The sequence below is a fragment of the Chlamydotis macqueenii genome, chromosome 2 (assembly GCF_036417535.1).
Source record: "Chlamydotis macqueenii isolate bChlMac1 chromosome 2, bChlMac1.mat, whole genome shotgun sequence".
Taxonomy (NCBI): domain Eukaryota; kingdom Metazoa; phylum Chordata; class Aves; order Otidiformes; family Otididae; genus Chlamydotis; species Chlamydotis macqueenii.
Window position 1 is genome coordinate 46,574,902 of NC_141557.1, and position 12,715 is coordinate 46,587,616.

Consider the following 12,715-nt stretch of genomic DNA (forward strand, 5'->3'; position numbering starts at 1 on the left):
AAGGCAAAGCAAGTGATGCAACATTTATTAACTAATGTTTTGGTGTACTTTTACAGTCCAGTAGAGATGTCGTGCTCTGCAGTGGATGGTGTGAATGTGGAACTAACTCTATCTAATTTTTCATGATACAGATTTGGACATTTTTTGCAGAGGTGGGCTGCAAAATACTTTCGGAAAAATGCATAAAGATATTTCCTAAATTTTTCTCCAACAAATGCATAGATCACAGGATTAATACAACAGTGGATCATTGATATTGTTTCTGTCACTTGGATTGCTTTCTCCAGCTGACCTTTGATTTCACAATTTGGGTTGAAGAGTAAACTTTGAAATGTATGCAAAAAAGAAGAAATATGGAATGGTGTCCAGAAGATGAAGTAAAAAATCATTATAATGAAAATAAGTCTGACTGCTTTATGTTTTTTCTCATTCTTGCATCTCAATAAGGTTTTTAGAATTTGTGAGTAACTGAAAATCATAATGATCATTGGAACAATAAGTCCCAGAATGTTCATCTTTAAAGTATAGGAGTACTTCCAATTTATTCTGGAATCGCTTGGATAATGAGCACTGCAAGTATAACGTGAGTTTTCCTTTTGAGTTTTGTGAAATACTATCCCAGGAACAGAAGCAAAAAGAGCAACAGCCCAAGTGACAGTGCTGGTGAGGATGCCATACGTAACTGTCCTAGCTTTTAAAGCAAACACTGCATGCACTATGGCCAAATACCTGTCTAGGGTCAAGAGGATTATGAAAAAGATCCCGCTGTAGAAGCCAAGGAGGTAGGCACCTGAGAGAATTCTACACAGTGCCTCCCCAAAAATCCAGTTGTGAACAGCGTAGTAAGCCCAAAAAGGGAGAGAAAATACAAACAGCAAATCAGAAATTGCCAAGTTGAGCAGGTAGATGTCGGTCATACTCTTCAATCTCTTGTATTTTACCAGGATAAGGACAACGAGCATGTTTCCTGTGAGGCCAAATATCACCACCAAAGAATACAGCGGTGGCAAAAATGTTGCTGCAAAATGCTTTTCCTCAGTTCCCATGCATGGTGCTGAATCACCGTAGTCAAATTCTGTTGTCAACAGCAGGTCAGCTGAGTCCATGGTATGATTTTCCATGGTGTGTAGGTCTGGAAAGGAAGAAAAGGATGTTAAACTAGAGGAAACGCCAAGCTTGGCCGTGAGGGGGATGAAACATGCTGATGTCTTGATCTGGAATGCTTTTTGCTGTTGAGCACATGAGCATTACTATGTCAATGTGTGGAAGAAAATAAATTGCAGAGCTCCCAGGAAACCAATCTCTATACCTGTGAAGTCATGTTGCTGCATGTTGGAGGTGTGCTGCATGTCGTTTCCTACAGGTACGCTGTCTGGTACATTGTTCCTCCTCAGCAGAGCCTGCCAGTTGCTTGACCCAAGCAGAAGCAGCCGAATGATGAATTCAATGTGAGCAGTGGGTAGTTCAGGGCTGTTGTGCTCCCCAGTGGCTTACCAGAGGGGCACAGCGAGCCAGCAGGTCAGCAACAAGAAGGCACAGCGACTGGCACACAGCACGTAGCTGTGCTTGTCCTTGGCACCTGGCTACATTCTCATTGTGCCAGCCTGTACTGCAGCCCTCACTCAGGGAGGACCAGGCACTGGCAAGGTGTAAACCAGTGTTTGGAAAGGTGCTGTGACATGGGTAGGAGAAACTGACTGGTACTTGTTCAGGTTGTTTGTGCCTTCCTGGGAGCCTTGATGCCTGTGGGAATCAGGTCACTGGAGGTGTAGAAATGATCTTTGCACAGTACTAAATATACCCACCGGGTGGACCTGCTCTCCTGGGTGTTGTAGAGCTGCAAGTCAACAGTGTTGGGCTAGGTTAAAATGGCAAACACTTTGTCTGTTATGGAGTCTGAGTCACGTGCAGGCCACAGAAGCGTGCTGGTCTTTTGTAGCTCTGGAAGGAAACGGTCCTGTGGAAAGAACAGAGAAGCAAACACCTTGGCAAATGGCATAAAAGATAACAGTTGCTATCAGTGTGGTTTATAAAATTCAATCTGTTGTGGCATCTTCCTGTCTATTGAAAGACCTCCTCAATGCTCAGGGATGAACGAAGTTTTGATTCTGTGTTTCAGTTGCTGTATAACAGCTACGATTCAGGAGCTCCAAAGTTTAGATTGGCTAAGTGTCTTGGAAGAAGCACAAAGGCAAAAGACAGATATGGCCATCACTATGACTGTGCACTAACATTTCTTCATGTGTAGTGGTTGTTTGATATCATCCTTCATCCTTTGTTAGTCAGTGTTTCCAGTGAGGTGACACTGGAACTGAGGAAGTGCAAGGGTTGCCCAAACTCTCTGTCCCTCCAGGTTTGGTCTGGGTACTACTGGGGGCACTGGGCTTCCCTTGCAAGAAGGAGTCACAGCCTGGGAGGTGAGTGTGCAGCAGAGCTGTGAAAGCCTGCAAGCAAGTTGTGTTACAGTGGGAACAGGTAAAGCCATGTGATTTTGATATCAACCATTCTTGTCGCCAAACCCTTCCCATTGCCAAACCTTTCCCATTTACCAGCTCCATGGTAGGACCATGACTCAGATGCAGAAGCATAGCTTTGTGTGATTTGGTCTCTGAAAAGTGTAGATCTGTCTTCTCACAGACCTCTGGAGAAAATTGAATAATTCCTGCGTGTCCCGTGAGAAGCTGGGAAGAGGATTTTGTCTTAAGCTCATGTCAGCCTACTCAGCTGTTTGAGGCAAGGGTTATTTCCTAATATGTAATTACAGACAATTCAGGATCCAGAGAACCTAGTTTTAATCTGGGTCTTTATCTCAGTGGATATATGTATAATACAAATGCTCTTCATGAACAAATTTTATTGATTACACAGTGTTAAAACAATTTTCTGTGTGTGTATATGCACAAGTATACGTACATATATATATACACACATATATGTACACTCATACTTATATAGAATCATAGAATCATTTAGGTTGGAAAAGACCTTTAAGATCATCAAGTCCAACCCTAATCCTGACACTACCAAATCCACCACTAAACCATGTCCCTCAGCGCCGCGTCTACACAACTTATAAATACCTGCAGGGATCATGACTTAACCATTTCCCTGGGCTGCCTGTTCCAGTGCTTGATAACCCTTTCAGTGAATAAATTTTTCCTAATATCCAATCTAAACCTCCCCTGGTGCACTTAGCCTTGTTGAATCTTTGTAAATACACAAGGAAAGTAATAGCTTTTAAAATCTAGTTTGGAACTTATTTTGAGATTCAAAAACAACAGAAAATAATTATGGGAGTAACAGAACCAGAGGTAACTGATTCCCTACAGATTTGTCTCCTTTGCAGCCCAAGTCTTGTCTCCTGTGATGGGTGGACCGCAGCTGGCAGCTAAGCCCCCATCTAGTCACTCATTCACTCCCTCCACAGGGGCATAGGGGAGAGAATCAGAAGGGCAAAAGCAAGAAAAACATGTGGGTTGAGATAGAGACAGTTGAATAAGTGAAGGAAACAGAAAAAACCACAAGACATGATACAAGGACGAATGCTTGCCACCTCCCACCAAGCAGAGGGATGGCCAGCCAGTCTCTGAGCAATGCCTACTTTGAAAAACTTTCTCCTCACCAGTTTTATTGCTGAGCATGACATTATACGGCACAGAATATTCTTTTGATCAGTTTTGGTCACTTGTCCCAGCTGTGGTCACAAATCTAAAAGACAGCACCATAAGGGCTGCTGTGAAGAAAATTAATTCCATCTCAGCCCAACCCAGCATGCCTTCCCACTACCAGAATTGAGCTCCTGCCCTGTACAATTCACACGGATGCTGCTGTTCTGGTTTTATTTAGTGAGGGGCAGCTACAGTGGAAGCTTCTGTAGGAAACTGCTAGAAGTTGCTCCCCTTTGTTCAGTGGACTCAGTTGGGCCTAGGGTGGGCCTGCTGCTGGCCAAGGCCAAGCCAATTGGTAGCAGAATGTTCTGTGATAATGCTTCTGTGATAACGTATTTAAGAAGGGGAAAACAGGAAAAAAAAAAAAAAGAAGAAAAGATGTGAAGAAGCTGAGCGGGAGCAAAGATGGGGAGGCGCGAGCCTTGTGGGCCTTGCAGGCCTCACCCTCTGGCCTCCCGCCGGGCAGCCGACTGGGCCCAACTCAGCCCGGCCCAGCTGCAAGAAGTGGAGAGGAGATGAGATGTGAATGAGATGTAAAAAGATCCTGAGAGGCGTCTGCCAGCCTGTTGTGAAGAATTTTTCTTGTGAGAGGAACGCCTGCAGATGCCAAGGTCAGTGAAGAAGGAAGGGGAGGAATAATGCTGCTCCTGGCCAAGATTCCCCTGCAGCCTGTGGTGATGACCATGGTGGAGCAGGTTGTCCCCCTGCAGCCCATGGAGGTCCACGGAGGAGCAGAGATCCACCTGCAGCCTGTGGAGGACCCCACGCTGGAGCAGATGGAGGCCTGAAGGAGGCTGTGGCCCATGGAGGGCCTGCTGGGGCAGCTGCTCTGGAGGGACTGCACCCCATGGAAAGAGATGACCCACGTCAGAGCAGTTTCACGAAGGACTGTGGCCTGTGGGAGGGACCCCACGCTGGAGCAGGGGGGAAATGTGAGGATTTCTTCCCCCGACAATGAAGCAGTGGCGTAAAACGTGTGATGAACTGATCATAACCCCCATTCCCTCTTCCCCCTTTTGTTGCTTTCTGCCCCCGATAATGTTAAGCCCGGGAAGAGGGAGGGGTTGAGGGAGGTCATCTGGTTCTCTAACTCATTATCCTGCATTGTTTGTAGTAATAAATGAATAGTTTTCCCCAAGTTGAGTCTGTTTTGCTCGTAACGGTAACTTTAAGGATTTCTCCCTGTCTGTATCTCAAACCTCGAGCCTTTTTTTTCTTATATTATCTCTCCCTATTCTCTTAGAGGGTGGGGGGAGTGAGAGAGAGACTGCGTAGTCTGGTTCCGATCGGGGCTGAACTACGACAGCTGCCTAGAAAGACAGCATGTAGTGTAGTTATTTTGTTTACTCTTTATGACCTGATGGGAAGTCTCTGAGTGTTTGCATGGAATAGAAGTCAGATCCTCCTCTTCACAACAAGCACAAAATATTAAAAATATTTTCTGAAACACTTTGTAAAAAATTCCTTATCCTTTGCACACAAGCATTGTTAATCACAAAGATCTTTAGAAAACTGATCTGGCTAACAAAGTATATTGGAAACTACTGTTTGCATTTGATTTTTTTTTCATTTATCCTTAACCATTTTTTTCAGTTTTCATTTTTATGCAGAAAGGAACATCTTCTGCAGAAGCTGTAGCCCCTGGCAAGAGGTCTGGTTTTAGCTCTAAAATTATCTAGGCATGACCCTTCAGAATGGATGTGTTACTAAAGGAATCTCCGGGTTTATCTCTGCTCTTGTGCTCACGTTTAAGCATAAACGTGCTCTTCTGAGATATTCTGATTTGGGAATTTGTAATTATTTGGCTTATTTCTCTCTTATTTTCCTTCTAAAATTACAAATGAGTATTCAGGAAGTCTTAATGATTTTCATTTGCAGGGCTTTCTCATTTGCTTTTGTCCTGGTTCTGGCCAGGATAGAGTTAATATTTACCTGAGCTGGGTGGAGAACTGAAGCTGGTAGCCCCTATGGCTGGGATAGTTAACTAATTAGCTAACAGCTGGGGTTAATTTACCCAAATTAGCCAAAGGGCTATTCCATCCCATCTGACATCATGCTCAGTATATAAGTGAGGAGGGTGGTGAAGGGAGGCCCCCTGCTACTTGGAAGAGACTGTTGGAGACAGTGGAGATCTGTTGTGAGCTATTGTACTGTATTTGTGTTCCATCACTGTCTTGTTTTCTTCTGTCATTACTGTTAAATTTACTTTTTGTTCAATCTTAACCTGCGTGTTTGGTTTTTTTTTTTCTGGTTTTCTCTTGTTTGTCAAATCTCCTCCTATTCTCTCGGAGAGTGGGGGGAGTGAGAGAGAGACTGCGTAGTCTGGTCCCCGTTGGGGCTGAACTACGACAGCTTTATGGACTGCATGCAGCCATCAATACCCGCTGTCCTACCCAGACACCCACAGTTTCTGCATGCACGGGGTAGTTTTTGTTGCTAACAGAAATTCTGAATGATTTCTGCAAAAGCAGGCAATTGAGTCAAACCTAAGGTAGAAACATTAGAGAAGAAGAATTTTCTCTTTAATGCCCTCCTTCCCTTCTAATTTATCCTGTGTGCTTATCATGCAAAAGCATCTAAATATATGAGCAGTCCAATAAGAGGCTACTCTCATTTCTCCTCAGAGGACTGGTTATGTTCTGAGTCTTCAAGAAGTTGGGTACAGTCAAGTGTGACCAAGCCTTCTCCCAAATATCTGCACCCTAGGAAAGAGTTCTTGGAGAGAAAATGGGGTTACAGCTTGGATGGGAGAAAATTTTATTTTCTTAATAATTGCAATGTTGTAAACCAAAATAAATGTATTTTTTTTCTTTACTTTTTAACAAAGCTGTACTTACTGCAACATCAGAGATTCTTGTAATGAAGATATAGCTCTGAATCATATCTTTTCAAATGTCTGTATTTCAGCTGCTTTGAGAGAAACCTTGCTAGCTATTGAGTATTAGCTGTTATCTACGGTGTGTCACCTTTAGCTATAGAAGTGCCTAGGTGCTGGTATGACTATCAGACATTTCCATGTTGGAGTAATTCAAGCAAAGAGGCTCCTGAGATGCTACGCTGACTTATTCAGGGATGGCAGTTGTCACAGCTCAGTGATTCTGCTGTGCCCTAAAGGGGATTTGGACAAAGTTTCCTCACCAAAGTGAGAACATTTGATAATGACAGGTTAGAATAGCATCCATGCTTTAATGGAGCTGCTTATCTCAAAACTGAATGACCCTCAAAGTTCCCTTTCCCTTTTACGGTCTAAGACAAGATTTCTCTTTTGAAATGTATGAATGGGTAACACAGCCCTGCTCCCCCTGCCCTCACTCTCCTCCTTTTCACAAATGGCAGTGTTTGTCATACAGAAAAAAGATATTGCTTAATGACTTGTAGTCAGCTTAAAAGTATGTGTCAGCAGCATCCAGGGCACTTTATGAAGAGAGAGAAGTACAGCATAGCACAGAGTTAAACCGAAACTTAAATGAAGAAAAATGGTACTCCATATCCTGATAGCATGTGTTGCAAGAGAGGTGCCCAATGTTTCCTTCTAACAGCTCTATCTCTTTACCTTTGCCTTGACTTTCCAGAAGGAGTCTGTGGACAGGCAAAACTACAGAGAAGACTGTACACAGACACCAAAGACATCTTGGGGAGCAAGCATAAAAGTACATACATTTTTTGGGTTACCAAGAAAGCTGAAAGAAAAGATGGAAGTGTAATCTAAATGCTGTATACAGTTTCCCTCAAACACACCGTTTCATGTGGTAGTGATGACCGGATTTATTTCCAGGATGTGATTGGGTAAAGATAATGTCTTCCAAAATTAAACCTCACTTTGTAAGCCTCTTCCTCTTTTACAACAGCTGAGCATTAGAAACATCTCTTTGGAATTGCTTGCCTCCTAACTGATAAGGTTTTTTTCATCCCTGCAGAACTTTCAAGGAAAAATACATTTTGGGCTGGAAAAAACCCACACTTAATTCTCTGTGAACCCTCAGGATCCAGGTGTTTCCATTTCCCACCAAAACCAGGAAGACAATCTTGCAAATATTCTGAGCTTTTCTGTAGTTTATTTAAATAGAGTCAGCCTATGTGGTGGCAAGATAAAAGGAGGGGTTCTTACCTAAACAAATGTACAGTAAAAGAGTAGCATAAGCACTGAAAGTAAGTAGTTTGAGAAAAAGAACTTGAGACAGCTATTAAATGTCTTCCTCCAATTCATGACTATGTATGTGTAAGAGGGCTCTTCTCTTGTGTAGGCTAAGTCCTGTCCTAGTATCTCTGTTCAGGTGGTTTTTTTCAGTGTCTCTGCTTAAACTGCCTAAGATAAAACATTGAATTCAAAGTAATTCAAACAAAAGTTGTAGTCACAACCATTCTGGGGATGAACTTCAGTATAAAAAAAAAAAGAAGAATAGTCTGGAGTGGAGATTGTCAACATACAAACATATGTCATAGGATCGTGCCCCTGTCATGTTACTGCTATAAGGGTCTCCACACAGAGAAGTTCAAGCCCACTGCTCTGGCACTGTCAGCTGTTCCTGGCAAACAACAGTGCAATTGTCCCACGAAAGCAGTGTTGCTATAGCTCATATATCATATACTACAAAAAAAAAAATATTATTCTTAGGCTATTGTAGCTTTTTTGCTAGTACCCAAATGGCAAGTCTCATTTATCCAAGCAGAGGAGCTCACCTTTCCGTATGTGTGAATGGTACAATTCCAGTGTAGTAGTGATGAATTTTCTTCATATAAAACCTCATTAACAAAAATTGCAAGCCAAATCATGACTGATGTATATGAGATATGGAGTACAGACTTTCTCATTTAGTCGGTCAGAGACATCACATCAAAAAGACAAACGAATCCCAAAGAACATATCCCTTCATAACATCATAATGAAACAACACCTTTAACAGATTAAATACTTGAATAATACAAAGAAACCATGTGATAGGATAGTGGTGAAGAACATCTGCCATCTGCATCTGATAGAGCAAGACTTATCTTAGATTTGGAGAGGTTAGATTAAGTGTGAAGGATTTCATGTCTGATCAGTTTTTATCCTTAGCAGAATACACTTTCAAGCTACTGACCTCCTGGAACAGCTTCAAAACTAATACTTAGTAAGTTTCTACTACGAGAAAGATTATAATTTTCTACACCATTTGAACAGTTCTAGTCTCTACTCTCACATTTAGCTTTATCCTGAGTTGTAAGCTAGTTACAAGACCCAATTGCTCTTAAAGACAGTGTCTCTGCTTGAATGGTAGCTCCGCTGCCACTGTCAGTAGGCACATATATTTCCCCACTAAGTGAATCTATATCTATGTATACACATTTACATTAAAAAAAAAGAAAAAAAAATATAGCTACTCACTGATTTATCAAGCTTGTTTTGTCTGACTGTGTCGTCTTCTTTTTTGTGAACACACACATAGTTAAGCCCTATATCTGAAAATAGGAAACAGCACTTCCTGTGTGATCTATTGCAACACATTACAAGAATCAAGGGTACGGTTCTTCTTTTCTCAACATGATGTTTCCAGGCTGAATTCAGAACTGAGTGATGAAGTCTTTGTGGGCATCTACTTGTTCTGCTCTAGCTGAAGCTGGAGCAGTCAGTGTCTGAACTACTGCATCTCTCTACAGGGTGAAGATTGGGTTGTTAATTTCAATAAAATCCTATTCTCAGGACAATAAGTATTTCTAGCTGCTCTAGACACTTCTGCAGCTCAACAAAGTGGTGTGAAATACCTAGCGAACAGAATGTGTGCTTTTAAAGTTAAACTCAGGTCTCTAAAACGATTGTTGAAACAACCCCTCCAACATTCAAGGCCAGCTTGGACAGGACTCTGAGCAACTTGATCTAGTTGAAGACATCCCTGCTTCTTGCAGGGACGTTGAACTAGATGATCTTTAAAGGTCCCTTCCAACCCAAACCATTCCATGATTCTGTGATCTTCATTGTCACTGACTGACTTCTACATAATTTCTACATGGTTCTCTCTCTCGGCATCACTAGTGAAAAAGAATCTGTAAGAAAAATTAGGTTATGTTTCCACTATGCAAAGCAGTATCACATTAGACAGCATCACACTTGCCTTAGGTGAGAATTGTGAAGACAGACAAGTCAAGGGCCTGACGTTTCAGAGCTAATTAGGCCAGGCAGAGCACTGTGCTAGTAGAGCTACCTTCCTTCCAGTTATGTGACCAGCTCATGCAGTCTACAGCACTGTGGTGTAGACCTCTTCCTTGAAATTGTTGCAATTTTTGCAAAGGCACTTGTGATGATCTTACACTTCTAAGAGGCTGGAACCTGTAGCTCATTCCCTTTTTGATGTGGTGACATTGCAGGATTGAAAGCAATAGAGAGATTAACATAAAGTGGTTAAAATATAATTTTGCTTCAAAGGCAGGAAGTGTAGCTGAGTATAAAGGCTGGTGTCATGGATTTATTTTTTTTAAACATTCACTTCACCAATGCCATTGGCATTGCAGCTTCAACAGCCTCCAGCTGTTGGAGTGATAACTGATGCATATGTAAGTGATCATTATAAACCAGGACCGATGAATAATATTGCCATTTATCTGCTCTCTGGGGAGTCTTTTTACAGCTTTATAGCAAGTTATAGCAAGGCTACATTTTTCAAATTTGCAGATTTTGACAGCAGCTGTTGACCATTTTTTTCTAAGAGTGCTAGGTGGTTTCCTGCAGTATTCCTGAAAAGCTGTAAAATTAGCTTATGCTACAATTACAGCTGGATTTTGTAATTTCCTATAAAATCTATGTAAGGTTTCAATAAAACAGGTGATACATAACCTGACCACGTGTGCTCCAGAGAGTATAAAAGAGACTCACAGAGCTGTTTCAGAAGGAGCGCCTAAGCAAGGCCTTAGGAAGAGTGGTCTCTGTGATGGCTGAAAGAACATAAATATTTTCTGTTGATCTGGAAGTGGCTGTTTAGATTTTGCTGTAAATGTAGACTGCAAACCACTGAAAACCTGCAAGCCTGAGCAGAAAGGGTCTTTCCTACAGCGACACAGTGGGTAACAGGGAGACAACTGACATTTTCTTTCTGTACCATCTCCCTCTGAGTTGCTGTCTGAATTTGAAAAGTTGTTTTTTACCATGCAGGACATCTCTTCCGACTCAATGTATAGGCTACTAGTTCAGCAGTTTTGTTTGCAAGTTCAGTCTTTTGTGAACTACTATGCCTGGTAAAGAAATGCTTGGCTTGAAGGATCAAAAATCCTGCCTAAGGCATTTTGTTTTCACTGTCCCATGAAAAAGAGGGGCAGTCGCCTGGAGAAGGGGCTTGTCTCCACTCTCAAGAGTGGGACCCCTTGGAGTCCATTGCCCAGGGACTGCAAGTGGGTGTAATTGTCTAGGTGTACCAGAAGTAATCCTTGCCATCTTCCCTCTCTGTCTTGTGACACTGGGGCTTTCTTCTGCCTTTTTCAGGGGCCTTAGGGAGTCACCAAACTCCTTCTTTTTGCTTGCTCTCTCAGTTTGCCTAAGCAAAAAGCAGTTACGGCTGAAACTAGCAGAGCCAATCTGTAAGTGCTGGCAAAAGTTTTGGAAACTTAGCAAATCCATCACTTTGGGATTGAATCCCTCCCTTGCAGAAGAGGAAAAACACCTAGTTGTATACCAAGCAGCCTGTGCAGACAGTACTTTATGAACAAATGTGGGAAGAAAAAAAAAGGCACCCATATATTTATAGAATTGCTAAAATTTGAAATCTTTCAGGAATGGATATATCCTTGTTTTCATTTTCTCTCTCATACAGATCAGTCCTAGGAAAGATCACAGAAGAAGTTATCCTTGGAAGACCTACATGCTGGTTTCATAATCTATGAGGTAAGGAGCAGTCTTGAGTTTGGCATAATGGATTGGATCCTTGTGATGGGGAACGAGTGAATCATGACTCACTTCTAATTTGAGAAAGAAAGCACAGTTTTGCACACATTGTTTTGAAAAAGTTTTAATTCTTTGTGCCCCCCAGTTTGGGTGCTTAGATTGAAGACAAATGGACAGTGTTTTTGGGCTGCCTGAGTTCCTATTGCTCTGACCTTAGAAAATCAGGGACAGTTTCTTTCTGAAATGGTAATGCAAATAATTGGAAGCTATTTCATAAAGTTTGAGAGAGACTAAAATAGAGGGGAAAAAAAGAACGATTCAAAAGAGAAGAAATATCTCATATTGGACACTTAATTTTAGGCACCTGGGACTACATTTTGAATTGTAGCTAAATTATTACTATATTATAAAGGATAGAGCCTGTTAGAAAGCACAGAGTCACCTGAAAATCCCTTTTTCAGGGATGTTGGGACCCTGAAGAAATCCAGGGGAAAGGAATGAAGTGTTCATTGGTCTAGAAAGCATGGCCTGTGAGAAATTATTGGGAAGGGACTGGATGATCTCTGAAGAGCTCTCTCAGACTTACTGTCTATGATTTTACTTTTAGCATCTTTCCTGCAAGGGTTTACTGCTTAAGAATTTCAGGCAAAGCAGGACAGCATGAGGAGGGAAGGTATATACTGGTAGAGCTGCTTTCCCATTCCTCTGGTGTGCTCCAGCCTGCCTTTTTATGGTGAAATTGGATGAAGCAGGTGTTCTGTGTTGAAAAAGGAGTTCAACAAGCACAATACTGAGTCCTGTGCAGTAGACTCCTCCAGACCATCTTCATCCACAGTAGCCCTCAACAGACATTTTGCTGACTGTCCTCAAGCTTACAGGGATGGGCAAGTGGCAACTTCAGTTGAGCACAAGGAGGAGCACATAGGAGGACTTTGCAAGGTCTATTAGTAGGTAATTCACTCCAGACTCCTTCAGACTGAATGCTCTAGGCCGTAGGAATTGTCTCTTGCACTCTTAGCTGGGAGTCAGCTAGCTAGCCTAAGGGCTCCCTCTATAGTCAAGGATAGAGGTAGGTATTTGCAGAAGGTAATGGCCTCTGTCTTAAGCCTTTGGCTAGAATGGAGGGAGCCATATGGAGGGGGCTCTCTTTAGCAATAGAAAGAGCCTAGAAAACAAGTTCAGACTAGATAGCTAACCT

At 42.1% G+C, this 12,715-nt stretch overlaps 1 protein-coding gene across 2 annotated transcripts in view; it reads right to left on the minus strand.

The window, feature by feature from the left end:
• LOC104473156 (C-C chemokine receptor type 5) overlaps window positions 1-12,715 on the minus strand; it is a 23,762-nt gene continuing 11,047 nt past the window's right edge. Inside the window, exons 1-3 of one of the 2 annotated variants that reach the window (XM_086742825.1) lie at window positions 9,034-9,078; window positions 1,806-1,957; window positions 1-1,132 (exon numbers count right to left, since the gene is read on the minus strand). In XM_086742825.1, coding sequence (XP_086598951.1) covers window positions 51-1,121 — 1,071 coding nt within the window. In that variant the 5' untranslated portion in view covers window positions 1,122-1,132; window positions 1,806-1,957; window positions 9,034-9,078 and the 3' untranslated portion in view covers window positions 1-50. Of the gene's footprint in view, window positions 1,133-1,805; window positions 1,958-9,033; window positions 9,079-12,715 lie in introns of those variants that run through there. The other variant, XM_086742826.1, reaches the window with a different exon arrangement.